The 27,887-nt window shown below is 41.5% G+C and overlaps 1 protein-coding gene across 44 annotated transcripts in view; it reads left to right on the top strand.

Annotated features, from left to right (window-relative positions):
- The window catches only part of PLCB4 (phospholipase C beta 4), a 409,930-nt gene that overhangs the window by 241,189 nt on the left and 140,854 nt on the right, over positions 1-27,887 (top strand). For all 44 annotated transcript variants that reach the window (XM_074004800.1, XM_074004802.1, XM_074004805.1 and 41 more), the window contains 3 exons: positions 23,777-23,857; positions 24,640-24,699; positions 25,527-25,670. Coding sequence is in view for 32 of the 44 variants with exons in the window: in XM_015457802.4 (XP_015313288.2) it covers positions 23,777-23,857; positions 24,640-24,699; positions 25,527-25,670 (285 nt within the window). In the remaining 12 variants the exon portion in view is untranslated. The remainder of the gene's footprint in view (positions 1-23,776; positions 23,858-24,639; positions 24,700-25,526; positions 25,671-27,887) is intronic.

Here is a 27,887-nt window from a genome sequence, read left to right as displayed (position 1 = left end):
ATAATAATTTTAGTTTTTCAACTTTCATAATCAACCTAAAGGTAGACAAAACATTTAATTATTTTTGACCAAACATAACAAAAAAGCTGTTACCTTTATTTAAAGTAAGGGTGCCAGACAGATGCTGGAAATTAGAAGGAACTTGGAGAAACAGAGGAAAGGCCAGAGGCTTAATATTCTTAGCAAGAGGGAAGGTTGATAGTTGATGTACAATAGAGGCTTACATATATGATTTAAAGTATAAAAGTAGCCAACCACAAACCAAAAATAAAATAATTTCAAATTTGGAGTTGGGGGAGAAAAAATAGTGAAAATGTGTTAAATGGAGTTAAATTGCTGTGTTTTTATCCCAAGAAACCGATTTCTGCATGTTCCTCGTGGATAATTGCTTTAGTTGCTGGCTGTCTTGCCATGAGTCATGTTTTCTTAAGCTCCTGTCCCTATTCGAGTTGGACATACAGAACAGAAACATGTTGGTGCCACTTTATTATGCACTGCAGTAAGTACTGGCTTCATAGTTTGGACAGCAGCTGTACTCACCGCTATACCGCCAACACCACTGGCTGGGCTTCTCAGTTTTAAACTCCAGGCTTTCAGCACGTGGCCCCTGAAGCCCTTTCACTCTCACCCCTCCACTTTGTTCCACTTGCATATTGTGATGAGAACCTTGTGGTGTGAGAGGAGAGGATGGGGCAACAGGGCTGGGGGACTGACCCCAGCAGCCTCAGTGAGGAGGCCCCTTTCAGGCTGAGTCTTGATAGGTGAGTCAGTCAACCACTCAAAGCACAGCTAAGAAGAAGGGAGAGGCCAGGGCTTCTGCAAAGGCATGAATATGACAGCACATTCTAATGAGGGGTAAGGGGATTGTCCAGGTAGGGCAGAGGGTAGGGCGGTGGAGTACAGGGGTGAAGGCACAGAGACAGCCAGTGTCCACACCATCAATGGGTTTACTTTCCAGCCCAGGACATTGGCATTTGATTCTGAAAGCTCTAGGGAACCTTTGATGGGGTTTCAGCAGGGCAGTGGTCAGTTCTGGATGACCAGTGACAAGTGGATGCGGCTGGATTCCTTGTGGGAGTAGTCTGGGGGTTAGTGTTGGACTTGAAGGACTTAATGGACAGTCAGTCATACATATGGAGAAATAAGGGAGGATTTCGAGTATAGGAATAAATGAGAATATTTTTCTAACCTGGTAGATGTAGAAGATGTGAGAGAATAATTGTAGAATGAGGTTGGAATTTCTAGCACAGGAACTGGACAGCTCTGATGCAAGGTGGAGGGAATGCCAGAGAAGGGGGTACATGTATGGATGCATGTATATTGTTTCTTTCTGAAATGACGAAGAACCAAAAGCAAAAGCGATACCTTCTGTAGTACCTAAGAAGCATTTTGTATATAATCACATTAATACTAGTTAAAAATACATTGCACAGAAAGGGAAGAACATAATAAATGATCCAAGAGGACGAACATGTGGGCGCATCTTCCTCTCTCAGTCCTCCTCTGTCAGGGGGATTGTTGCTGCCTGATGGGATGGGATGAAAGAATGAGGACCCCAAGACCCTCACAGTCACGGGCTTCCTTCACTCACCCTCTCATGTGGGTGATACTGCATTCCTCAGGGTATGAGGACCCCAAGACCCTCACAGTCACAGGCTTCCTTCACTCACCCTCTCATGTGGATGATACTGCATTCCTCAGGGTAGAGGAATTTTTTTTTTTTTTTTTTGAGATGGAATTTCGCTCTTGTCACCCAAGCTGGAGTGCAATGGCATGATCTCGGCTCCCTGCAACCTCTGCCTCCTGGGTTCAAGCAATTCTTCTGCCTCAGTCTCCCGAGTATCTGGAATTACAAGCATGCGCCACCATGCCTGGCTAGGTTTTGTATTTTTAGTAGAGATGGTGAAGAAAAAGTATCTCTGACAGAATATTCTGAATTATAATTAGCGGTAAGATTGTAAATGTGTATACTTATATGAGTCTATCACACACTCTGTATATTATATGTGAATTATATTGGAATCATTAGGCTACAACAACCAATATAGCAACTTAATGATGATAAACAATCTTGAGTACAGTTGGCCCTTTAACGTTAAATTCGGAAATGTTTTAAAGTCATTACAACTTAATCCATGGTGCGAACCACTGCTCTAGAAGACTGAGCTAGAGCAATGAACATGACAAAGTCTCAGTCCTTTGGGAGTGTATGGTCCAGCAGGAGAAGACCAACAACAAACAAATAAGCATAGAAATGAATGGTTTCCAGCAGTGTTCGATACTATTATGTTACTAAAAGGAGTGATCGAAGGATCAGAGAGACAGGCAGACACTGAGGAGTGGGGGAGGGGACATTGCTGTGCGTTGGGTGGTCAGAGCAGGCCCTATTCAGGAGGTGACATTTGAAGTTGTAGCTGAATGATAAGAAGGAGCTAGATTGGCCGGGCGCAGTGGCTCACACCTATAATCTCAGCACTTTGGGAGGCTGAGGCATGCAGATCACCTGAGATCAGGAGTTCGAGACCAGCCTGGCCAACATATCAAAACCCCATCTCTACTAAAAATGTAAAAATTAGCCAGGCATGGTGGTGCGCACCTGTAGTCCCAGCAACTTGGAAAGCTAAGGCACAAAAATCGTTTGAACCTGGGAGGCAGAGGTTGCGATGAACTGAAATTGCGCCACTACATTCCAGCACTCCAGCCTGGGCAACAAAACGAGACTCTGTCTAAAAAAAAAAAAAAAAAAAAAAAAAAAGCCAGTTTGACCAAGAACTAAGGGAAGAGCACTCCACGACATGGAAACAGCAAATGCCAGGCCCTGAGGCAAACGTAGTCTTGGCATGTCAAAAGAAGAGCACCAAGGGTGGAGTGAGCATCATGGGCAGGGTGTGGTAAGGGTGGAATTCTGAGAAGCAGGCAGAGGACCCCTCATGTGGAGCAGTAGTTCTCTCAGAGTGTGGTCCCCAAGCTAGCGTCATCAGCACCACCCCGAACCTTATTAGAGATGCGCATTCTCAGGCCCATCCCACGGACCTACCGAATCAGGAACTGGCCCAGGCATATGTGTATTAACAAGCCCTTCAAGGAAGTCCGGTGCACACTTAAGTATGAGAATAAATGGTGTAGGACCAGGCAGAGGTGTTTGGATTTCATTCTGATTGCTATGGAAAGCCATTTTCAAGAGACTGGCATGATCGGATTTACATTTTGGAGACAGTTACTCTGGCGGCCGTACAGAGGATGATTTGTAGGCGGGCTCCAAAAGGTGGAGAAGACCAAGACTTTAACGAAGGTGAGCTAGAGGTTTCATCCTTCCTTTTCCTGACTATGTCTCCATGGGCAATTTTCTTAACATCTCTGTGCCAGAAAAATAAGGGATGTTAAGGTGGACGGGTCAAAGAATATCAGTTGTTCTCCTTAAGATTCTACGAGTCTGCACACACCTGCCAGTCACCTTTCTTGTCAGCACAGCTGTGTGACTTCTTCCTGAGGTGAGAAGAAAGCCAAGGCCAGGCATCTGAGCACTGCCTCAGTTGGCCTGAACACTGAAACAACCTAAAGCACCAAAAACTAAGATCAGCCAGGTTTTTGCAAACAAAATAAAACAAAACAAAAACAAACATTCAGGCCTCTTCCTTCTTCTAGACCAGCCTTTTAAATGACAGTGCTGATAATGTTATCTGGTCTCTCATGCCCCCAAAGCTCAGAACTCATTGTCATCCAAGCATGAGACCTTTAAGGAAAGGTTTGTAGGGTAGGTCATCTCATGCTGAAAAGTCATAGAGCCGGGTCAGCATACTTTTTCTGTAAGGGACCACATATTAAATAGTTTAGATTTTATGAGTCCTGCAGCCTCTGTTACAGCTACTTTACTTTGTCATTGTAGCCCAGTAGCAGCCATAGAACATAATATGTAAATAAATGAGCAGGCACCTGGATTAGAAGACAAACAATACCACATAGAAATGAGTAACAAATTGGTTTTGATGGTAATGGTAATAATGAAATAATTTTAGTTTCAAGTAATTATTTTTACTCCTCATGTTCTCTTACTACTGTATTGTATTTTTAAGTTAGTCATCCTCTATTTCTTTTCCTTATCTTGATAGATCATTTTATCAGTTTATCAGCTTTTGCTGCATACGTAACAGACGGCTCACCTTTCTTTTCTAAGATGCTCTCATTTTTGTGGTCGGGGGAGCAGGGCCTTGCTCTTCTCATTTTCATGTCTCTTCCCTCTCTGTGAAGTTTCTTTGGGCTTGCTTTTATTTCTTCACAAAAGTAGAAGATAATTCTATTTCCTGGAGGAATGGAAGCATCTCCCCCATGAAACAGTGTCTCGGTCAGTTTCATGGAAGGTGGTAATCGTTGAGATCCATGCTTCAAGGGTGCAAGAAGGACATCTTATTCATGCAAAGGTGTGAGACGCATCCATTAGGAAACTAGACAAGGAAATCTGGGGTCCCACTAGATTTACAAGGAGCTTGTGGAAACAACACAAGACAGGAAGAAAGTATGGAAACAATGTGGGCAATTAAATTAAAATATAGGTGTAAGCACCAAGGGGTTCTTCCTGCCAGCTGCACAAAGAAAGAATACAGCATCGTAGTAAAGAAAGAGTTTGGGCAGGTGCAGTGGCTCACGCCTGTAATCCCAACACTTTGGGAGGCAAAGATGGGCAGATCACTTGAAGTCAGGAGTGGGAGACCAGCCTGGCCAATATGGTGAAACCCTGCCTCTACTAAAAACACAAAGATTAGCTGTTCGTGGTGGCAGGTGCCTGTAATCCCAGCTACTCAGGAGGCTGAGGTGGGAGAATCACTTGAACCCTGGGACATAGATTGTAGTGAGCCCAGATTGCGCTATTGCACTCCAGCCCGGGTGACAGTAACAGAGGAAGACTCTGTCTCAAAAAAAAAAAAAAAAAAAAAAGAGTTTAATAGAGACAAGGCCAGCCACGCCACATGGGAGATGAGTTAGTACTCAAGTCATCTGGTCCAAAGCTGCTAGGTTAGGGGTTTTTTTAAAGGCAGTTTAGGGAAGAGGAGGTGGGGGAGGGGGTTACACTTCTGCTGGTTGGATGGGGCAAGGATTACATCATGCTGAATTGCTTCTGGTTGGGGCCATAGGAGTGGGGTTGGCAAGTGCAGGTGGGTCCAGGTGGAGACATGGGTGTGAGGCATGCAAAAGAAAACCTGAAAAGATATCTCAAAAGGCCAATCTTAGGTTCTACAATAGCAATGTTATTTGCAGAAGTAACCGAGGACGTTGCATATCTTCTAACCTCCAGAATAATGGCTGACAGTCGTTATGTGTCTGCGCCTTAGCAGGACTCAGGCCCTCCCCTCAAACAAAAGTGGTTGGTTTTTGAGCAAGGCCTATTATCATTTAAACTGTAGCCTAAACGTCTTCCAAAGTTACCTTGGTCCAAAAGCCCAGGAATAATTAAGGAAAAGGCAAGATAGGAGGTGGGTTAGCTCAGCTGTGTTAATTTTTCTCACTGATATAATTTTTGCAAAGGCAGTTTCATGAGGAACTAGCTGAGGATCTACTTAGGTCTCTCAAGTACTACTGTACTATGCTAAAGCATTAAACTCAATGGCCAAAATTACAGTGCTGATTCTCTATTGCTTCTTCTCAACCTGCAGTGTAAAGAGGAAAATGCTCAATATTAGTTACCTCAAGCTGTGTCTGTGGGCCACAGGTGAATAGGAGGGTGTTGGCCAGGGCATCCTTTTAATTAGGGTTGATGAGTGCAGTCTTACAGATCATCAGGCTAGTGGTGAAGAGACCCTAAGGACATCCTGGTTTCATTCTCTTTGCACATCTCTTTGGAATTGCACTCTGTTAAGGCATGTGGTGTAGCCATTGAATTAACAGAGTTCATTCAACTGTGAACAAATGAACAGTCAGATGAAATATACAGCACATGTAAAAGTGAATACTTTTTCCTGTTGAGCAATCTAGGGAGAAATTTTTTTTTTTTTAAATCAAGTTAATAATTCTGAAGCCCCTTCTCAAGTGATAAAATTGCATTTCTTTAAACCTGTGCAATTTCATCCTCTGAACTCCCTGTTCCTGAAAATTCTGAGGAATTATTTTTGTCATTACTTGTTTTGGTTGTTTTAGAGAGAGTGCTGTATTAGTGAGGGTTCTCCGGAGAAACAGAGCCAATGGGATATATAGAGATATATAGGTAGGAAGAGATTTATTCTGAAGGATTGGCTCACACGATTATGAAGGCTGAGAAGTCTTATGTTGTCTGTCTATAAGCTAGAGGCCTAGGAAAAACAGTAGGGCAGTTCCAGTTCTAACCTGAAAGACCAGAGAACCAGGGGAGCCAATGGTGTGTAAGTGTCAGTTGAGTCCAAAGGCCCCAGAACCAGGGGCATCAGTATCCAAGGCCAGGATAAGATGAATGTCCCAGATCAAGAGAGTGAATTCATTCTTCCTCCACCATTTTGTTCGATTCAGGCTCTCCATGGATTGGATGATGCCCTCCTGTATTTGGCAGATCTTCTTTATTCAGTGCATCAATTCAAACACAAATCTCTTCCAGAAACAGCCTCACAGACACACTCGGAAGTAATATTTTATCAGCCATCAGCCTTAGCCCAGTCAAGTTGACACATAAAATTAATCATGACAGGTGTTTTTTAGCACGGGCAGTAGTAAATCACTACTACTTTGAGCACTCAGTAGGTGCTGGAACTTGCACTTGACAAATGGTATAAATGATCAGGAAAGGATCCTGATCTAGACCCTGAGAGAGAGGATTCTTGGATCTCACCCAAGAAAGAATAGAGGTGAGTCCACAGAGTAAAGTGAAAGCAAGTTTATTAAGAAAGTAAAAAAACAAAACAATCACTATTCCATAGACAGAACAGCCCTGAAAGATGCTGGTTGGCTATTTTTATGGTTATTTCTTGATCATATGCTAAACAAGGGGTGGATTATTCATGAGTTTTCCAGGAAAGGGGTGGTAATTCCTGGAACTGACGGTTCCTCCCCTTGTTAGACTATATAGGGTAACTTCTGGACATTGCCATGGCATTTGTAAACTGTCTTTTAGCATGCTAATGCATTAATATTAACATATAATGAGCAATGAAGGCAACCAGAGGTCACTTTCTTCTAACTATCCTAGTTTTGGCAGCTTTTGGCCGGCTTCCTTACTGCATCCTGTTTTATCAGTGGGGTCTTTGTAACCTGTGTCTTGTGCTGACCTCCTCTCTAGTCCTGTAACTAATAATGCCTAACCTCCTGGGAATGCAGCCCAGTAGGTCTCAGCCTCGTTTTACCCAGCCCTGTTCAAGATGGAGTGGTTCTGGCTCCAGTGCCTCTGATTTAAACATTATTTCACTTAAGCCTCAAAACAACCCTGTTTTAAGTAGGTCTTTTTAGCTTCCTTTTGCAGTTTATAAAACTGGGGTTTAAAATGGTTAAGCATGTTGCTTGAGGTTTCATAGGCTGGTTACAGACTTCGCAGAAAAATGACCTGCCAGCTAGCCTACAGTGGATCTCCAAGTACGGTTTCAGACAGCATCAGCAACATTTGTGAACTTGCTAGAAATGCAGATTATTAGGCCCCACCCCAGACCTACAGAATCAAAAACTCTGTGGGGAGGGTCCAGCAAGCTATGTTTTAAGAGCCCTCTCAGTGATTCTGATGATGCAGCTCAAGTTTGAGAACCTAGGCCTAGGGAAAGGTAAGGAATTGTAGACTTACTAGAAGGAAACAAAATTAGATCCATTTAAAGTTCTTTACAGCTAATCTTCCTCAAACGGGCAACACAGATAAAAGGGTGAAAACTGGTGAATAAAAGAGACTTCTTTATCTGGGCTGCACATATTAGATTTATTGAACCCTTGGCACAGTGCAAAGTACTTGACATCAGTCATCTCTTTAAACCCTCGGGTGGTTGTGAGGACTAAATGAGATTTTCCACAGTTTACAGATGAGGAAAGAGAAGCTTAGGTCACTTAAGAATTGCCTGTTAATCAACTTATATTACGTGATGGAGCTAGCATCCAGAACTAGTGTATTGCTAAAGAGAACATACACAGGTCACACAGCTTTATGACCCAGAATGGCTGTCAGCAGAGAAACATGTTTTTGAAGGTATATGTGATGTATAAAATACATAATTAAAAAGTCTTTCTAAAGTTCATTAATAGGCTGAAACCAAAGACCTGTTTAACTTTTTTACTCACCATTTGCTTTATTTATTCTAGACCATAAGTATTATACTACTAAGTCTAGATGTTCTTAGTCCAGTTCTTTTAGGGAAATGAGAATGGGAAGACTGTATTTTTCATATAATTTCCCCCACATTCCCCTAAGAAAACTGATACCTCTACCTTATGATCAATAGAAATCAGCCATTAAGAAAAGGAAAGTATTTACCAGGGCTTTTTTAGGTTTTTGTTTGTTTGTTTGTTTTTGTTTTGAGACAGAGTCTCACTCTGTCACCAGGCTGGAGTGCTGTGGCATGATCTGTGCTCACTGCAACCTCTACCTTCCGAGTTCAAGCAATTCTCCTGCCTCAGCCTCCCAAGTAGCTGGGACGGGACTACAGTTGTGCACCACCACGCCCAGCTAATTTTTGTATTTTTAGTAGAAAGGGGGTTTCACCATGTTGGCCAGGTTGGTCTCGAACTTTTGACCTCATGATCTGCCTGCCTCAGCCTCCCAAAGTGCTGGGATTGCAGGTGTGAGAGCCACTGTGCCTGGCCTTTCTTTTTTTTCTTTTTGTTTTTGTTTGTCTTTTTTTTTTTTTTTTTTTTTTTTTGAGACAGGACCTCACTCTGTCATGTAGGTTGGCGTACAATGGCACAATCATAGCTTACTGCAACCTCTAACTCCTGGGCTCAAGCAATTCTCTTGCCTCAGCCTCCCTCCCGAGTAGCTGAGATTACAGGCAAGAGCCACCATACCCAGCTATTTTTTTTTTTTTTTGTAGAGACAGGGTCTCGCTATGTTGACCAGGCTGGTCTCGAACTACTGGGCTCAAGTGAGCCTCCTGCCTTGGCCTCCCAGAGTACTGGGATTATAGGCATGAGCCACTGTGCCTGGCCCCTAGTCTTTAATTTTTTAGGAGGGGGGAAACTAGGTAAAATGTACTATATATTGATGGAAATAGACTTAAAATATTGTCAGCAGGAAAGCCCATCTTTTTAATATTCACTTTAATAAACTAACAAGGAACATATAATTTATAAACTACTTTCTCTTAAAGCCATAAATAGTAAGCACGTGCTCTGAAATGCTGCTTTGTCAAGAACGTTAATTGAAGCAGATGGGCAGAGTCAGTATAGCTTCCCAGGTCCAGCCTGCATTCTCTTTCTACTGCGGAGTTACCCTGAGGACAGCATGCTGGCACCTCCATGGTTCTTCTGCTGTCGATCTTTTTTCTCCCAAGTACCTGAAAGGGCAGGTGATCCTCTTAACTTTGTAGACATGTGAAAAGGAGACTCGTTTTTGAATGCTCACCAAAAGCCAAGTTGCCAGGATATTGTTTGCAAATACAGAGAGGGTTTTTGTACTAAGTGGTATTTAAGGTAAAATCTTTGCCAAAGAACTCTATCCAAAAGCTTGAAATACACATACTTGGTTAAGGGAATGCATTTGGAGTTAAACAGAAATAGGTTCAGTTTTGGCTTTGCTACTCAAGAGATGTGACCATGAGTCAGTCTTACACCCACCAAGTACTAAGCCACAGCTTCCTTGTTTGAAAAATGGGAGTGGTAATACCTACCTCACATTGCCATCATAAGGAATAAGTAAGATGGATTTTTTTTTTTAGAATGGAAGTCAGGTTATGCCCTTCTTTTGGTTTAAGTCTTTAATGGGTTTCCACCTCATTCCAAGTAATTTCCAAAGTTCTTTCTGTGTCCTGCAAGTCCCCTACATGACCTACCATTTCACTGTCCCATTGATGTTCCCTGAGCATTCTAGGCACACTGCGACCTCAGGGCCTTTGCACTTGCTGTTCTCCCTCTGGACTGCTTTCCCCTGTACAGTCCTCATGGTTCACTTCCTCACTTCATGCTGTTTCTGTTAAAATATCACATTCTCCTAGAGGCCTTCTTACTCACCTACACACACAGGCTCCTGACCCTTCTGGATGTTTTAATTGTTATATTTATCACTACCTGATAACTTACCCTTTTTTGTTCATTGCTAAAATCCTTCTAGAAGATAACCCCTGAGAACAGACTTTGTTTCCTGCTATATCCCCACCAGGGAATTAATTCATCACCCAACAAATATTTCATAAGTACCTACTATGATCCAGCAATTCCTTAGTTACTTATCTGAGACTGAAATTCATTGATACTTGCATGCTTCCTAATTTTTAAGGAATTTTAAATGTCCCAAAGAACTGGAACTGAAAATGCCATTTTGGAATGTAGAGAAAGGTTAAGCCAGAGACACTATCTGTGGCAGCTATGGAGGTGTGTCGCTTAAATCTCCTTTCAAGAGGCAGCTGCCCCAGGAGTCCCATCATTGGACAGTTTTGCTGCAGGGTCTTTAGCACCCTCAAAATGTCCGTGCCCAGGCTGTACTGAACATGGCAAGGTGCTGCAGTTGGGCCTTTCCTGCCCAAGTGAGTCTCCTCTGGTGGGCGGTCTGTGCTCTACAGCTGCAATCCAGCTGGCGATGTTCTCAGCTGCACTGCAATCTGAGACAATTCCTCCCCAGTTCTCCCTGCTCCCTCCTCTCCTCTCTCAGGTGTTTGTGAGGCCTGGTTGGGAGGCTCTCCTTGTCACTCAGCTTCTCTCCCCTTTCTCTTTCACAGGCATTTGCCCTAATGGATTGCTCACTTTTCCAATTCTGTCTTGTGGTTTGTTTCTAGATGGAGCAGCCCTTCCCTGAGGGTAAGAGGGCCTCAGGATAAGCCTTCAGGACTCCACTGCCATTTCCTGAGGCCAACTCTGAGCTCACTGCAGAACGCTCTAGGTGGTAGCAGTGGTTCTTGTGTGATGTTCCAGTAATTGCTGCACTTATTTTAGACACAGTAAAAAGTGACAGAGCCAGCACTGACCCTAAGAGCCAGTGAGGACTATGTATCTTTAAGGCCTAAATATAAGCTATTTCAGAAGACAGAAGTCCAACAGGAGTGACGTATCATGTAGCTCTTGTGGGGGGGGGGGAGAAGCATGTTCAAAAGCTGCATTATTTAAATGAGAAATGCATATATTTAGAGGGAAATTCCATAAAAGTCATTTGAGATTCCTTTTCTTTCAATGCCGTATTCAGCATTGTCTGTTATCTCTGTATATCAATAGTTTAAAATATTCTTTCATAGACCTGCCTTTTCAGAAACATCTTCTATGTCACTATATTTTTAATTACTTTCTCAGTGTAATTTATTATGCTGGAACTAATTGTGTTTTAATTAGAAATGCTTTGCTAAAGAGAAGAACTCATCAGTTTGCGGTCGTGTTTCTGTGCAACTACAAAGCACGTCTCCTGTTTTTCTTAGGATTTTTTTATGAGGGGACAGCCACATAATGTGTTTTTAATATTTGTTGTAAATATTTATTAAAAATCCTGTTTACTTGCCTCCATAACTCTAAGTTGTTCCTCTTTAATTTTTGCTTATTTTAGTTGCTATGGCAACTGTTTTGACTACTGTGACAGTTTTCCTGCCTAAGAAAGTTACTTTGAGTGACCACCCACTCCTCTTGAAAACACATTTCGCTTTCTCCTTCCTTCTGCACGCTGAGAGGTAGTTGTTGAATATTTTAGGAATAATTTCTTCACCTCTTTTCTGGCAAGAGTCAGGGAACCCTCCCAGAATCTGAGCATCCAGATTTTGCCTCACAATCCCCACAGCAGAGACGCTTCAGGGAGGGAAAACGTCCTAGACAGATCCAGAGTGTTCAGCATTTCAAACTGGCCTGCTTTACAAATCAAGTCCCAAAGATTTAACATCTATATCGTCAAGTAAAAGATCAAGTGGGAATCCTTAGCTATTAGTGACCATAAAGTCAGTCGTTAGAAACAGTTTGGCCTCTCCCAGGTGACTAATCTGGGCGTTTCATTTCTCCCCCAGATTCAATCATAGTTAAGCTGATTAAGTTCTCAAAGAACCAAGGATCTTTCTGAGACCTTGCATCTAAGTTCTTTCAGGCTGCTATAACAAAATGCCGTACACTCAGCAGCTATAACCAACACATTTATCCCTCACAGTTCTGGAGGCTGCGATGCTTAAGATCAAGGTGCTGGTAGATTCGGTGTCTGATAAGAGCCCATTTCCGGATTCCAAGATGACACGTGCTCTCTGTGTCCTCACACAGTGGATGAAAGGGGCAGCCGTCTCCCTGGATTCTTTTATAAGGGTAGTAATCCCATTCATCTCCCAAGGCTCCCACTTCCTAATTCCATCACATTTGGGGTTAGGATTTCAGCATATGAATTTTTGGTGGGAGAGAGCACAAACATTCAGACCATAGGATCTTGGTAAGCACCATTAGGCCAAATTTTATTTTATTTTTTAAATATGTAATATGAGAGCTCAGAAAAGATGGTATACCTTCCTTTGTTGCTTTTCAATAGCCTTCATCGACTCTTCCAAGCCAGGTCACTTAGAAAGTTGATGACGCTGTTTATTCCTGAGGTAAGAATACAGTGAAAGGGGTGGATTAAATCTTTCCACTTGACACTAGAGTAAGCGTTCTCTGTATCTCACTGTCATTGCTGGAATGGGCACTTTAAATGCTCGTGGTTGATTACGGAGGGAGACATTTTCATTTTCGTTCCTATGGGATTTGGAATGGAAGAGAGACCGCAGGTTTATCACCTTTAGAAGTTGCTGAATAACTCACTTCACTGACCTCTTGTCATCTGAGAATGTGCTCTGTTGTGTCAGGGAGACGCAGGGCGGAGTCTCCCCACCCAGGAATGACTTCTTCTGTTCACTATACCCCAACATGCCCTTGAAAAGGGGAGAAAATGACAACTGTGTGGTGATGACTTGTCTGTGGCAGCGGCTTCTTGGCCTGATTGTAGACTGAGGCCGGCTTAGGCAGAGTGGGATGGAGGAGTTGGAGCAGGAGCAAACACAAGCTGACCTCCTGTGCAGAAACCACATTTTCAACAAGTCTAAGTCAACCCAGAGTTACAAACTCTGGGTTTCCCTTATGCTTAGCTTTGTATTCTAGCTTGCTGGATACAAATACAGCTGGAAATAGACATGCACTAATACCATTGTTCTTTCTAAAGATCTGCATAACAGAAATGGATTCCTTGTCCAAATGTATTTGTAGTTCTGTCTCATATTACATATTATCTGCATCCTCTTGGGTGACTTGCCTAACCTCAGTTAACATCAGTTTTCTCATCTGTAAGGTAGGAAAATGGTGTTTACCTCATTTGTCTTTGGTCTTTAATAATAATCAGTATTAGTAGCCTTAATAATGATTACTATTACTGTGTTTCATATTAATAATCAATACTGGGCCAGGTGCAGTGGCTCATGCTTATTAATCCAGTGCTTTGGGAGGCTGAGGCAGGAGGACTGCTTGAAGCCAGGAGTTCGAGTTCAGCCTGGAGAACATAGCAAAACTCTGTCTCTACAAAAAAAAAAGATTTTTTTTTTTAAAATTAGCCAGCCATGATGGTGAATGCCTGTAGTCCTAGCTACTCATGAGCCTGAGGCAGCAGGATTGCTTGAGCACAGGAGTTTGAGGCTGCAGTGCTATGATTGTACCGGGAGTTTAAAGCTGGAGTGCTATGATTGTACCACTGCACTCCAGCCTGGATGACAGCAAAATTCTGTCTCTTAAAAAAAATCAATACTGGCCGGGCGCGGTGGCTCACGCCTGTAGTCTCAGCACTTTGGATGGCCGAGGTGGGTGGATCACGAGGTTCAGAGGATCGAGACCATCCTGGCTAACACAGTGAAACCCCATCTCTACTAAAAATACAAAAAATTAGCTGGACATGGTGTCAGGCGCCTGTAGTCCCAGCTACTCAGGAGGCTGAGGCAGGAGTATGGTGTGAACCCAGGAGGCAGAGGTTGCAGTGAGCCGAGATGGCGCCACTGCACTCCAGCCTGGGCGACAGAGCAAGACTTCATCTCAAAATAAATAAAATAAAATAAAATAAATAAAATACAAATTTACTTACTTTAGACTATGTGTCAAGCACTCTAATGCCCAGAAATTACCTGTGAGATAGGTATTATGGTTGATGTTGTTGTCTCCATTTTTAGAGATGAAGAGATGAATATCTAACCACATTTGGATCAGGTTTATCTAAAACCCTAAAGCCTATGTAAAATACCCAATTGTTTCTGCTGCTTGTGAGTTGGTTTTTATGGTTACATGTTTCTGTCACCTTCCATAGGAAGCTGTAATGTGAAATATGTACCACCAGATAAAATAATGGAAGAGGGAGTTAGATTGAAGGGAAAAAAGTAAACAAGGGGAGAATACATCAAATGAGGGTTAAATTTAGCAGGCAGCAACTCTACAGGCAGCAAAAATGATCTGTAAAGTTCAAAGAGGTGAGCTTCAGATTTGCTTCTGGTATTCCTGGTGGCTAAAGCAATGTAGAAAACACAGTTGTCCTAGGGTTCACAGTGTCCATTAGATTGTAAGGAAAGCAACAGGTCAGTAGGAACAGAGTTTTTCCTGGTCCTAGGATCTGAGAAAAAAATTCTTACAAAATGCATGAGGTAATGAAAATACTCCCCCATAAAAAACTGTAATGAGTACGGAATGTTTCAGTAGTACAGTTGTTCAGTTATCTATGTGGTAGGATTCATGGGGAATCCATAAGAAAATGCAGTAATTAAAACCAAAACACTTCAGAAGCCCATCTGACCCTTCGTGGTGATTACTGGCATCAGTGACAAGGAGAATAGTAGAGCCTTCTTCAGGTATGACTGCTGAGCAGTTACCCACTCCTGAGCAGTGTCAGTCTTTCACGTGTCAGCCTCAAAGCAGGTGTAGCATATTGTTCAAAACACTTAATCTCCATGCCTCAATGTCCTCACCTGTAAAACAGGTGTAATAGTGAAGCAGCGTTGTTTGTCTGGGGTAATACCCGAGGTTCGTTGTCCCACAGCCATGGAAAACTAGGACGTGGGCACACCAGAGTGAGGTTAAGAGTGGAAGTTTAATAGACAAAAGAAAGAGAAGAGCTCTCTGCACAGAAAGGGGTCCTGAAGAAAATGGGCTGCCAGTTCCGCAGTGAAATGCAGAACGTTTAATAGATGAACTTAAGGAGGGGGTGTGTGATTTACATAGGGATGAAAGATTGATTGGACCAGGCGTGTCATTTGCAAGTGTGCAAAGAAGCTGGCCACTCTACCCTAATCTTTTATTATGCAGACGAGTTCTCTAGCTAGCTGGTGCCATGTTGCCTGGTCCTGACTGTACACGTGGTGACAAAGAAAAGAGAAGATGGAGCCTCTGTGTTAAACATACCTGGCTTCCAGGTAGCCTTTTCTCTTGGCACAGCTGCTGGCATTCACCTGTACAAGTTTCCAGCTTGCTTATCTATGTCTGCAGCTCAGTTTTTCAGGCTGCTCTTTGTTAGAAAAGAAATGATTTGGGGGCTACTTTTTATTAAAAGGGAAGCCTTGCCGAGGACCCCTTGTACCCACACTATCTGCCTGATAATTTCTTTCTAACCCCTTTATCAATAATGAGAATAATACCTCCCTCATAGGAATGTTGGGAGGATAATAAGTTAATGTGTAGAAAGTACTTAGAGCATTGCCTGGCTCTTAGTAGACACTGTATATGTTACCTAGCAATAGTGGGCATATTATTAGGTGCCACAGGCCTCTTGAATTGCTCATCAGGAGACTAGAACTGCATCTCCCTATTGGATTCCAGTTGAGCATCAGTTACTGATGGAAGGGGGAAAGGTCTATGTTTAACGACTTAACCCAATAGGAACATCTGTCCAAATAATCAAAGGCCATGGAAAGGAATGCAGGGGCTACACATGCCCTTGTTTTGTCTGACAGATTTTTTCACCAGGTAATACTTGTAGCACATAGCAGGGGTCTGTGATGGAGCAGCTACAGCTGTGCCCTCCAGCTCCTCATGTGAAATGTGAGCTGAGAGGCCCAGTGTCCTTTATCTCATGGAATCTTAAAGCAGTTGGGAGAGGCACAAATGGAATGAACATTCTGCATCCTTCCAAGCAGAGACCAAGCTCATGAAGGTAAAAGCAACTTAATAAGGACCCATGCCCATCTATTACATCAGTCCATAAATCATTCTGATGGCAGGATATCATCACCGAGGGCTTTAGTTTAACTTGAAAAAAATAAAAACGTGTGGTTCTGAGAGTGGAAGTGTTTGTGCAGAATCACAAAGGATCTGCTAGATATGAAGCTTAAAGGATTTCCCTGGAATAAGGAGAGGAAATAAATAAGCCATAAAGCATCTCTTGGGTTCTGAGCTTTCAGGATCTGATAGAAAGGTGGACCTCTTGGTTAATTCTAAACCAGACTCCACCTGCTTTCCCAGTCTGAAGGCCACACCCATCATTCTCCCTGGTTTATGAGATCTCTTTGGTGGTAGTCACACATAATGTGATTTAAATTGGATGAGATCCCTTATGGCCTCTTCCTCAGACTCCTGTTTGTTTCTCTCCAACCTTGACAAGGTCTTTTTAACTTCCTCTCCATTCTTATCAAACCAGGAAGCAAGGAGGGTGAGTCCCATGTGTACCTAGTGGAGGCTACCTAGGCAGTGTTCATTTATTGACAGTCCAACAATCTTCTGGCGATAGGCAGAGCGGGCCCTGCTTGGCCAAGGTTGCCCGAGTCTGACAGGCATGGGCTTTGGAATCAGAGAAGCTGGCTTGAATTTCAGGTTTGTTACTATTGACTGTGGCTTTTTAGACTCTGAACCTTTTTCCCCCCTTCTCTCTGAAACTGCATTGGCCAATATGGTAACCACTAACCACATGTGGCTATTGAAATGAAAAATTAATTAAAATAAAAAATTCAGCAGCTTGGTTGCATTACCCACATTTCAAGCGCTCCCTGTGGCTCATGGTGAACGTATTGGTCAGAGCCCATCTGGCACATTTCCATCATCACGGTAAATCCGTTGGACAATGTTGATCTAATCTAAAACCTTGCAGAGTTATCATGAGATTTATATGAGATAGTATTTGTGAAATGCCTCACACAATAGCCCTAAAATGGTAGCTATTTTCTCATAAATACGACCATTTAGTCAGCATTTACTTTGTCCCAGGTACTTAGACATTCTCAATATTAATTCTTTGAAAGCCCTGTGAGTTGGTATCAGTTTTCCCAATTTACAGTGAGGAAAAGTGAAATATGGCAAAGTTAAGCAGAATAACTGCTAAGATTCTCCAGCAGGTGCCTGGTGAGGAGGCTGACATTCAAACCCAGGAACCGGTCACTACAAGGCCTGGGCCTCAAAACCACTGTGGACTGCCACCTCTTGTGAAGGTCTTCTTTCCCAGAAAACACAGTTTTGTGATGGAATGTGAAAGCCTACTCCATTTCACATTTCTCTGTGTCCTAATGTATCTGTCCAGTGACAAACACAAAAAAGCACCCGGCCAACTGATGTTTAAATAAGGTACAGTTAAAACTTTTATGATCTAGTCCGAAATAGCTGTCCCTAGCTAGTAATAAGACTTGACTACACCCTATTTGAAGATGCCAACTTCGCAGTAAAAGGATCCAGACATTTGCAGTTAACTTGGGAAGCGATGGTGGGAGAGAGGGCAAGAGAAAAAGGGTAAGAAATAACTACAACTCACAGTTAAAATAAAATCAACTACCACTTAGCTGTATCCCCATCCAAAGAATTTCCTCCACTTCAATCAAAGTATTTGGCCTGCTGAGCTCTCTGACATTTCTTATGGGGGGATTAAACTTTATTGAAGAGAATCACTTTAAAAATTGAAATAAAGGAAAAATTTTTAATCTTAGTTGATTTGAAAGTAACTTGAATCTTTGAAATCTTTGAAAGATGGGTTGTGATATTGATTTATGTTGAAACAGCATGTGTGGGGGAAAATATACTAAAAATAACACACAAGTGAAAAACACTCTATCTTTGATAAGAGAGGGAAGTGTGTCTGTAAGCCTGTAGTGGCACAAACCCCTCAGAGTGGGGCTCTCTGAGCCAGAAATAGCTTCTAGCAGTGGTGATCTCCAGCAAAAGTGATTCTTGACTCTCAAACAATGCCCTCTGTCCTCCACTTTAGTAGTTTCACAAAGGTGTTCCTGTCGCTTTCTAGCCTTGTTCTCTAGTGGCCTAAGAAGAGTTGGGCTGGATGAGCTAACATGTCCTTGAGCTCTAAGGTGTGACTGACGAATTTTAACTAATATGAGAATTAAAATTCTGCTTACCCCACCCCCACCCAGGAAGTTCTCTTATGGTTTGTTTCTTTACCAGAAAATTCTGTTACCATTTAACTGCAAAACAAATAGATTCACAAAGGAGAAACGTTCCAGCTTTCTTTTATGATCTCCCCTGCAGTGCCCAGATCTGGAGGAGGATTTTTCTAACAATGGGACTTCACAATAGCCTGGCCTCAGTCTGGTCAGGGAGCCACAGCCCACTTTCAGGTCAGGAGGGATTCATGTGAAATTTTAAACTGCTGTTAGGGAAAAAAGACTAGAGATGATGTGTCTCTACTCACTTGAGGGTAGGGTTATTATGTTTGTTAGTAGGAGGTGGTGAGAAACCAAATTAGATTGTGTTTTAGTTCCTTTCAGCTGATTACCTCTCATCCCTCAGATTTGCTATCTGATTTTTCATGGGTGGTTTGAAGCATTTGGTCCGAGAACCTTTCAGCCACAGTTGATGAGCTGATTTTGGGTTTTGTCTTGAGCCTGGTCTTTAATGTCAGCTGAGTTTCATTCTAAGATCCCCCTGGAGAATTTCTATTCTGATAATTGCGTCTCTTAACAACTGATATGTTTTTATTTTATGAGCTGGATGGGCACCTGGTAAATATTTTTTTTCCCTTTTTTGCTTTTGTTGCTAGGTAGCCCAGAGCCAAATTGCTATTCTGTTATAACTGTGTACGACCTTATGACAGGCATTTCTGAGAGCTGCCTTTTACTCTGGCCTTATTTTACTATTCCACTTTATTTTTCTTCTCTTTGCCCAGATTTCTCATCCTGTTTTGAAAATGATTTATTCACAGGGTCAAACAGTGCTCCTTGTTCAATAGGAATTCCCAGGAGGTGCCTCAAAGTCACCGCCAACCTGGAATGTGAGTTTGTATGCATTACAAAAAGGGGCTCCTGCCTTCAGGCAGACAGCCTCAACCAGTGCCCTTGTAAATGCACTTCTATCCTTGGCAGTCCTCCAAGAACTTCCTTGATGGGTTCTGGGCCTGGTGCAGCCCCCTCAATTTGAGCAACTTCTTGTTTATTTGTTTTACATATTGGCCTGCTGCAAAATCTTTTATTTAAAAAAAATTCATTTGTTCATTCATTTTTAAGTAAATTTGTTGGTGCTTTTGATGTGCTAGGTGCTAGAACACAAAGGTAAACAAGACTGCTTCAAGGACTCTGCCTTCTTGGAGGTTGTTGCATTCTGATGCGGGAGCTAGTCACTAAATCAAGGATCAGGGAGAGCCTCTCTGAGGAGGCGATGGTGAAGACAAGGTCTGTAGAATGAAGAGGAGCCTGATGCACCAAGGGCAGGAGAAAGAGACTTCTGAGCAGCAGGAACTGCAAGTGCAAAGGCCCTGATGCTAGAGAGAGCTTGAGAGGTTGCAGGAAAAGAGTTCTTATGGTTGTGAACAAGAAATAGAAGGAGACTTGTTACTGAAAGTGAGAGGAAAAGATGAGGGAAAATTAAGGATGACTCTTAGTTTCAATAAGTGAACAGAGAGTGGCATGAGATAAGATTTGAAGGACCCAGATCATTCAGGACCTTTTCGGCCATGGTAAGGAGTTGGGATTTTATCTTAAATATAATAGGAATCCATTGAATGGTTTTAATGAAATGATTCAAAGTTTAAAGAATCAGTCAGGTTCCTGTGGGCAGCAGAAAGAATAGAAGTGAGAAGAACAATCCATGGGAGAGATAATACTGGTTTGGGCCAAGATGGTGATGGAGAGGGAGTAAAATGGGTGTATATTCAAAATATTTTAGAAGTAGACTTGTTACTGAAAGTAAGAAGAAAAGATAAGGGAAAATTAAGGATGACTGTTAGTTTCAATAAGTGACCAGATGCTAGTGACATTTATTGAACTAAGGAAGTACTGTGATGGAGAAACTTGGAGAGAGGGGAGAGAATAAAGAATTCAGTTATGGACATACTTATTTCAAGACATCCTAGTGGAGATGTCAAATAGCAAATATTTGAACTCACAGGGGAGAGGATAGGGCTGCTATTACAAATTTGAGAGTCATCAGGAAATAGATGATGTTGTAGACACAAGATTGAATGAAATCTAGGAACACAGTGGAAATGAGAATTCCCAGAACCAAGTCCTGGGACTATGTAAAAGTTGAGTACAGAAGGAAAAGGGGAGAAATTAGATTAAGGTAATGGAGCACAACCAAGATTGGAGAGTGTTTCAAGAAGGAAGGAATAACCAACCTCTCAGAGATCAAATCAGATGAGAAAAGGAAGGTGTGCACCCTTATTTTGCAGCATGCTGGACTGGCCAGAGAAGTTTTAGAGGGTGATAGAAATGGAAGCCAGATATAGTTGCTCAGATGGTATGAAGAGAGGTAATGAGAACAGTGAGTATTTCCAAGATATTATGTCCTGAAGAGGATCAGGGACATGGGGTAGTAAGTGGAAGCAGGAACAGCTAGAACACATTTGTGTGCTGATGGGAATGATCTAGTGAAGAAAAAGAACAAAGCTGATGTGTGTTAGGTGGTAAAAAATGAAGGATTGAAGTGCTTGTGTAGGTTAAAGAAGATTGAATCTAGAGCAGATGCTGAGGGGTTGACTTTGTCAGGGGAAAACATGCTTTATTGGGGGAAAGAAAGAGAATTGTGTCCACCTGATGGCTTTTCCTTACTTTGATGAAGCACTGTAATTGGGTGAATGTGAACAGGTTTCAAAAAAGCAGTGGACTCATCCTCTCAAAGAGTAGGTAACCGTTGAGAAAGAAATATAAGATTGAACGTCACTGTTGACTATCCATTTGAGGTTTATAATCTTGAATTTAAACTAAAGTCCAACAGTTCCATTTTGTGATTTTCACCACCAAGTTTGGTGACAAAATGTGCATAAAATAGATTTCGTTTTTTGGCCAAGAAAACACTAAATGAGACATGGACGTTCCGAACCACCTGTGAGGGAGTGATTGCAATATTGGGCTGCTTTGGAAATAAGCTACATAAGGATGGAAGTAAAAGGAGGAGGGACTGGTGGGTCGTGAGAGATTGGGAGGGACAATCAAAAGGGATATTTGACTTTGCAAAGAAGTCAATTATAGGAGGGGAGAACAAACTATAGAGCTAGGGGCTAGAAGGACCAGATGGAATTCTAAGAGTGAGATATTAGGAATTGAAATGTCCAGGTGGTAATGGCAAGCTCTAGGGGTACTCGGGGAAAGGAAGAAAAAAATTTTATATTTAAGGAGGCCAAGGAAATCAAAGTTCACTCTCAAAATAAGTTGGAAACCCATTCTTATTTATTATTTGTATTTCTTGAGTCATCTCAAATCCTTACTTGGAATTAGGTGATAGGGTGCACATAAGTAATGATAGTGGCTGATTCGTTGTGGGTCTACTATATAAATACCATTTTAGGATGTACTTTTGGACACTGTGTACCAAAATTCTTCATTACCATCAGGATATTGCTTGGGATGTATTTGGAAATGGGCTAATTCTCATGTCTTGATTAGTTGATAATTCTCATTTTTTTAGTCAGTAACAACATAAGACCTGCCATGGCCTTTTGGGTAATAGCTAATGCCTTTTAGGTGGCACACAAGACCCTTACAATGAAACAACTCTTCTATACATGTCTCATCACACTCCCGTCACTCTCTTGAGGTGTTCTAGCCACACCAAACAAATTTCTAATGTGAGGTCAAGAGCTGCTCATTCTGCCTGGCATGAAGGCTGAAGTATCAACTTCTGGGTTAAGCCTTTTCTAAAAGGTTGAACTGTCCAAAAATGCCATTTTGAAGGGTCACAAAATGTCATATACTGGCGCTTTCATATTGTTAGTAATTTGCTACCACTGTTACAAGTCTGAACCATGTATTATTGGTAGAGCTATTACTTGCTGAATTGGAATTCTGTGTTACATGCTTTATGTTCACCATCTCATTTAATTCCAGCAATAAACCCAAAAGGTAGGTGGAACTACTTCCACTTGTTAGACAAGGATCCTGAAATTTAGAAAGGGTCTTTCTGGGAGAAAGTACATAATAAATGGTGGAACTGGGTTTTGACTCCAAAAGCAAAGGTCATACCATGCTCTTTCCTTTGGTGTTATTCATGGCAGTGACAGCAGTACAGAGCACACGCCTGATACAGAGTTGGAATACGTAAATACATACGGTACATTCTTCATCGGCCAGAAAACTACCCAAATTGAAGGCTGCTTTGTTCAGGGACCCCTAGGAATACTTTATGATGGCCTAGTATCTTGACATTGGATTTACCTTGATAATTGTTGTTGTTCCGCTGTAATTTAGAAATATAAATTTTAACAGTAATTTTTAACAGAAACTAAGAGTCTGAACGGCCCTTAAAACCTTAATCCTGTAATTACTGTTTATTTGTTTTAAGGCACTGCCTTGATCCATGTTTGCCAGACAGGTTCCTAATTGCTGGCATTGAAATGATCTAGGAAGCCAGTTTCTTCAGCTCATGAAAAGAACATGTAGATTTATTGAAGTGTGGATGCTAAGTATTGGTGTAATGCAGTCAGAGGGCACAGAGCATCTATGTTCATTTCCCAGACACCCTTCTTCTCTCATTGACATGGACCTTTCCTCTCGTTCCTAAGCATAATGGTGCTCTAGTAAGACAAGAAGTCGATTGGCAAGTGTAACACAGCTGCTCTGATGCCTTGAATTTGGCTAATATTCCTTCTTTATTCAAACTTGATTCTGTAGCTTTCACTGAGTTTCTGGTGTCAAAGTTCAAAGCAATGGTTGTCAAACTTTCGTGTGTGTCGGAATCTTCTAGAGGGATTGCTGGGTCCCATCCCCCCCAGACTCTGACTCAGTCCATCTGGGCTGGGGCCCTATATTCTGCAATTCAGTAAAGCTCCCAGCTGATGTTGATGCTGCTGGTCTAGCACCTACATTTTAGCTTTCGGGCCTGTTCAAGACCTGCTTTACAGGACACCAAATGAGGTTAGATAAAAAAGCAAAAATCTCAGCAAATAACTGAATGCTGGATTTTACAGACAAAAGAAAAGAATAGAAAAAGAAAAAGACACAAAACAAAAACCAGTGACTTAAAAAATAATTTATCTCCTGATTTTTTACATCAGTGGGCTAGAACTTGGGAATCCTTCTTTCAGATACTAAGGAAACTTTCTTCTCTATGACTTTCACGCCTTCAGTCAGTATGCTTTGTTCTTAAACCTATCCTAGAGCGAGATGTTTTATTAAATTGATGAGTTTTACAATACAAAAATGAAAGCAAAGAATTTTCAAAATGAAAACATTCCATAATACAATAAGAATTGTGGATATTAGATGTAAAAGAGTGATTTCTAATTCGCCTTTGTTTAGAAGCTCAACAATATTTGCATTTTTATTAGATTCAAAATGGTATGAGTCATGAAGATCAACACATTTCTTTTTGACAGGAATCCTTTGTGTTTGAACCCAACTGCCTCTTCAAAGTGGATGAGTTTGGCTTCTTTCTGACATGGAAAAGTGAAGGCAAGGTATGGCCCAAGAACAGCAAGTTGTTCTTTCTGCTTTGTGGTTTAAACCATTTTGTTTCTCAACAAGTAGACTGAGCGCTATTGATGAATCCTACCCTTATTCATTCATTCAAGGTTTTAAAAAATGCACCTGCATGTGCCAGGCATTGAAGTATACAGTGATGATTAAGGACATTATCCTCATAGATTCCAGTCTAGGAGCAAAGTCAGGCATTAAAAGATAAGTTACAAGTCATTGAATGTTGCGAAAGAGAACACTGGATTGTCAAAGAGCTTAATTTAATCTTGGGAGTTAGAAAGAAATCTGCCAGAAGAAGAGATGCTCAAGCTGAAATCTAAAAGGTACATTAAAAGTGTGTTCATCTCATTAAACCCTGGGACTTAATTTGATGTATGGTACAGTGTCCACATTTAATGAACAATTGAGCTGAATTTAAGAAAAGAAGAATTATAGTTATATAAAAATTAGCATTTTTCTCATATTTCATGTGCACACATATGTTTAATGATTATTAACAATGTTTTATATATAAAAGTAACAGATTTTAGAAACATTTTTATATTTAGCATTGCATATATATGTATATATGAAATGGAATACTTGGGGTCTTGATTATTTCTGATTATTTGCAATAATTATTGTTACATGGTTTTAATTCCCTCTTCAACCTGACTGTAATAAGCACAGCCTTCATCATCAGAAATTTTTGCCAAGCACTTTGCCTGTATCATAGGTATGGCATAATTTAAGCTCATTGCTGTGTTGTATTCTCTCTCTTCAGGAAGGACAGGTGCTAGAATGCTCCCTCATCAACAGTATTCGGTCGGGAGCCATACCAAAGGTACCTGTGATTGGTATTTGCTTTTCTAAACACGGATTTACTTATATTGGAAATGGCCATGGCTTCTAGAGATAAAAAGTTCACTCTTTGTATCCAGGCTACTTAAAACATTTAATCTCAGTTTTGAGAATAACATGTGGTTGCTGGTTGTGGTAATGCCATATTTATTCACATGAAACCTCTGTGACTCTCCTCTGTTGAGAGAGAGGCTTTGTGGACAAGCAGACCCTAATAAAAGGCTTTTCTATCCTATTGCCATATTCCAGGTCCTCCAACAACTACAATCAAAACTCTAAACAAAGACCCTCACATCTAGTTTCTAAATCAAAAATTTTAGGCCAGGCACAGTGGCTCACACCTCTTAGCACTTTGGGAGGCAGAGGGAGGCAGATCCCTTGAGCCAAGGAGTTGGAGACCAGCCTGGGCAACATAGTGCAACCCTGTCTCTACAAAAATTACAAAAATTAGGGTGTGTTAGCATGTGCCTGTAGTCCCAACTACTCAGGAGGCTTCTGTGGGAGGATCCCTTGAACCAGGGAGGCAGATGTTGCAGTGAGCTGAGAATGCGCCACTGTTCTCCAGCCTGGGTGACAGAGCAGAGACTCCGTACCTCCCCCAACCAAAAAATTTGTAATACCTTTCTTATCAGTTGATTTCAAGGAATATATAGTGTTACAAATTTCACCTCTACAGGTTTTAGAATAACGCTAAGTATCTGGGCCCTTATGTGTATTTTTACATTAAATGTGGTTGCTTTTTACCAAGTTTCTTCCTCCATGCTCTGTGATCTAACTTATTTTTTTTTCTATCTGTGTACCTCTATACAGGATCCCAAAATCTTGGCTGCTCTTGAAGCTGTTGGAAAATCAGAAAATGATCTGGAAGGTCGGATAGTTTGTGTCTGCAGTGGCACAGATCTAGTGAACATTAGTTTTACCTACATGGTGGCTGAAAATCCAGAAGTAACTAAGGTAGCTTCAGTTAAATGGCCTTCTTCTCTTCCCCCCCCCCCATAATGTATATATGTTGTGTGTTTAATTTTATGTGTGCTATATTTTTACATACTTAAATTGTATGATAATTTAAAAAGTAGCATTGCTTTGCTGACATGTTTCTGTAGAAAATCAGCAAGCACAGTACCCTTTTAGCATGTCACTCCTGTGGGCCAGCAACCCAAATACCTACTATGATATGTTGGAGGAAAAACGAGTCCAGCACTTCTCCAACTTGAGTGTGTATACCAGAGTCCCCTGAGCTCTTGTTAAAATGCAGATTCTGATTCAATAGGTCTGAGGATCCTTTTCTAACAAGCTCCCAGGTGGCATGGATACTACTCATCTGACAACTACAGTTTGAGTAACAAAGGTCTGGGTCAATACCACTCAGTAGAAATGCAATGTGAGCCACATATATAATTTAAATTTTTCTTGTAGCCATGTATTAAAAGTAATAAGATACAGGTAAAATTAATTTTAATAAAATATTTTGTTTAATCCAGTAGACCTAAAATATTGTCATTTTAATAGGAGACCAATATAAAATTTATTAGTGACATATTTTACATTCTTTTGCTCATACTAAGTCTTAGAAATCTGATGTGTATTTTCAAATCAGGCTAACCACTTTTAGGTGTTCAATAGCTTCATATGGCTAATGGCCACTATACTGGGTAGGCAGTGCAGGTCTGGATGGCTAAGAAATCCAAACTCCCCCTCCCAATAAGTTATTAAAATATTGGGTTAAGATCAGTCTTTTAATACCCAACATACCATTGCCCTGGCAAGTGAGTCTCAAAGAGACTTCTCAAAGAAGTAGAAAGCCTCTTAAATATTTTTTCTGCTAATCACGTGTTTACAGGGTGATTTTTACCTCTGTACAGCGCCCCCATTATCTTTCTGTAATGTGTGTGAAAAGGACTAAGCCTTCACTTTCCACTGCAGAGAAGGGTTTGGGGGAATGGGGAGGCATTTTGTCCTCTCATTAACCCTATAATTGGAAACTCAGTGTAGGATGAATTTCTAATATCATTAGAAATACTGAATTTTAGAGCTAAAAGGAAATGTACAGGGAAGACTATTTGAGGACACTGAGATTACAAAACTTAACCATGAATCCAGAGATGACTTATGGCAGAATTGAGTTCTGTTGACCCCTACACCATCAAAGCTCTATTACCCTCACTCACAAAGTATGGTCCTCATTCTAGAAGTGCTGACCCCTCCTGGGAGCTTGTTACATATTTGACTCTCATGCCCACCCAGATGTTCTGATCCTGAGTCTTCATTTTTGACAAGACTCTCCAGGTGACTCAGATGTATGGTGAAGTTTGAGAACTCCTGGTTTGTAACTTTGGAGGCAGAAATGGATGCTCCATGTCACATAAGAGTGTTTGGTTCTGTCCTTATTGTGGTGGTTTTATGCGATCGTTCATGTCACCTCACTTCAAGAGAACAGATTTTGCAGTGTCTTTAAGTTCTTTTATTACTCTGCTGAGATCAACTCCTTCTTTAATTACCGATTCATATTACAAGAAACAGGATTATGCAGTATAAGCTCAAATATTGGGGCTTTGGGGCCACATTGCCCCGGTTCAAATCCTTGCTCGTCCCCTTCCTAGCTGTGTGAAGCAGATGTACAGCTGGACCTCTCTGCGCCTCATTTTCTTCATCTGTAAAATGGGAACAGTACCAGAATATCTGCTCTTAGGATGATTGTGAGGCTTACATGAGTTATTACATGGGAAGCACTTTGCGTACTGCCTTTCTCGTTGAAAGCCCTCGGTATGTGTTTGCTATTAGGATGACAGAGGCACAGAATTTTAGGGTTGGAAATGGACCTTAGGAAGGGCTTCTCACCTCATTTTTCAGATGAGAAAAATGAAGCCAGAGAGGTAAAGGAACTCTGAGACCACACAGCAAGCTGGGCCAGAGTCCAACCTAAAACCAGGTCTTCTTATGCCCTATATGCTGCACCCACTTTGCCCTGTGCCCTGAACAAATACAGTCCTGGGGAGATGGCTCAAATCAGTACATCTCATAATGTTTTTGCTTTCCATAATTTGGTTGCTGTTAGTCTTGGCCCATTCTAAGAACCGTGTTCTGAAACATACTCTTGAGTAGATTGTGGATATGTACAGTTGACCCTTGAACAATGTGGGGGTTGGGGTACCATACCCCTGTGCAGTTGAA

Source organism: Macaca fascicularis, chromosome 10, assembly GCF_037993035.2.
Source record: "Macaca fascicularis isolate 582-1 chromosome 10, T2T-MFA8v1.1".
Classification (NCBI taxonomy): Eukaryota; Metazoa; Chordata; class Mammalia; order Primates; family Cercopithecidae; genus Macaca; species Macaca fascicularis.
This window is presented reverse-complemented; position numbering and strand designations above follow the sequence as displayed.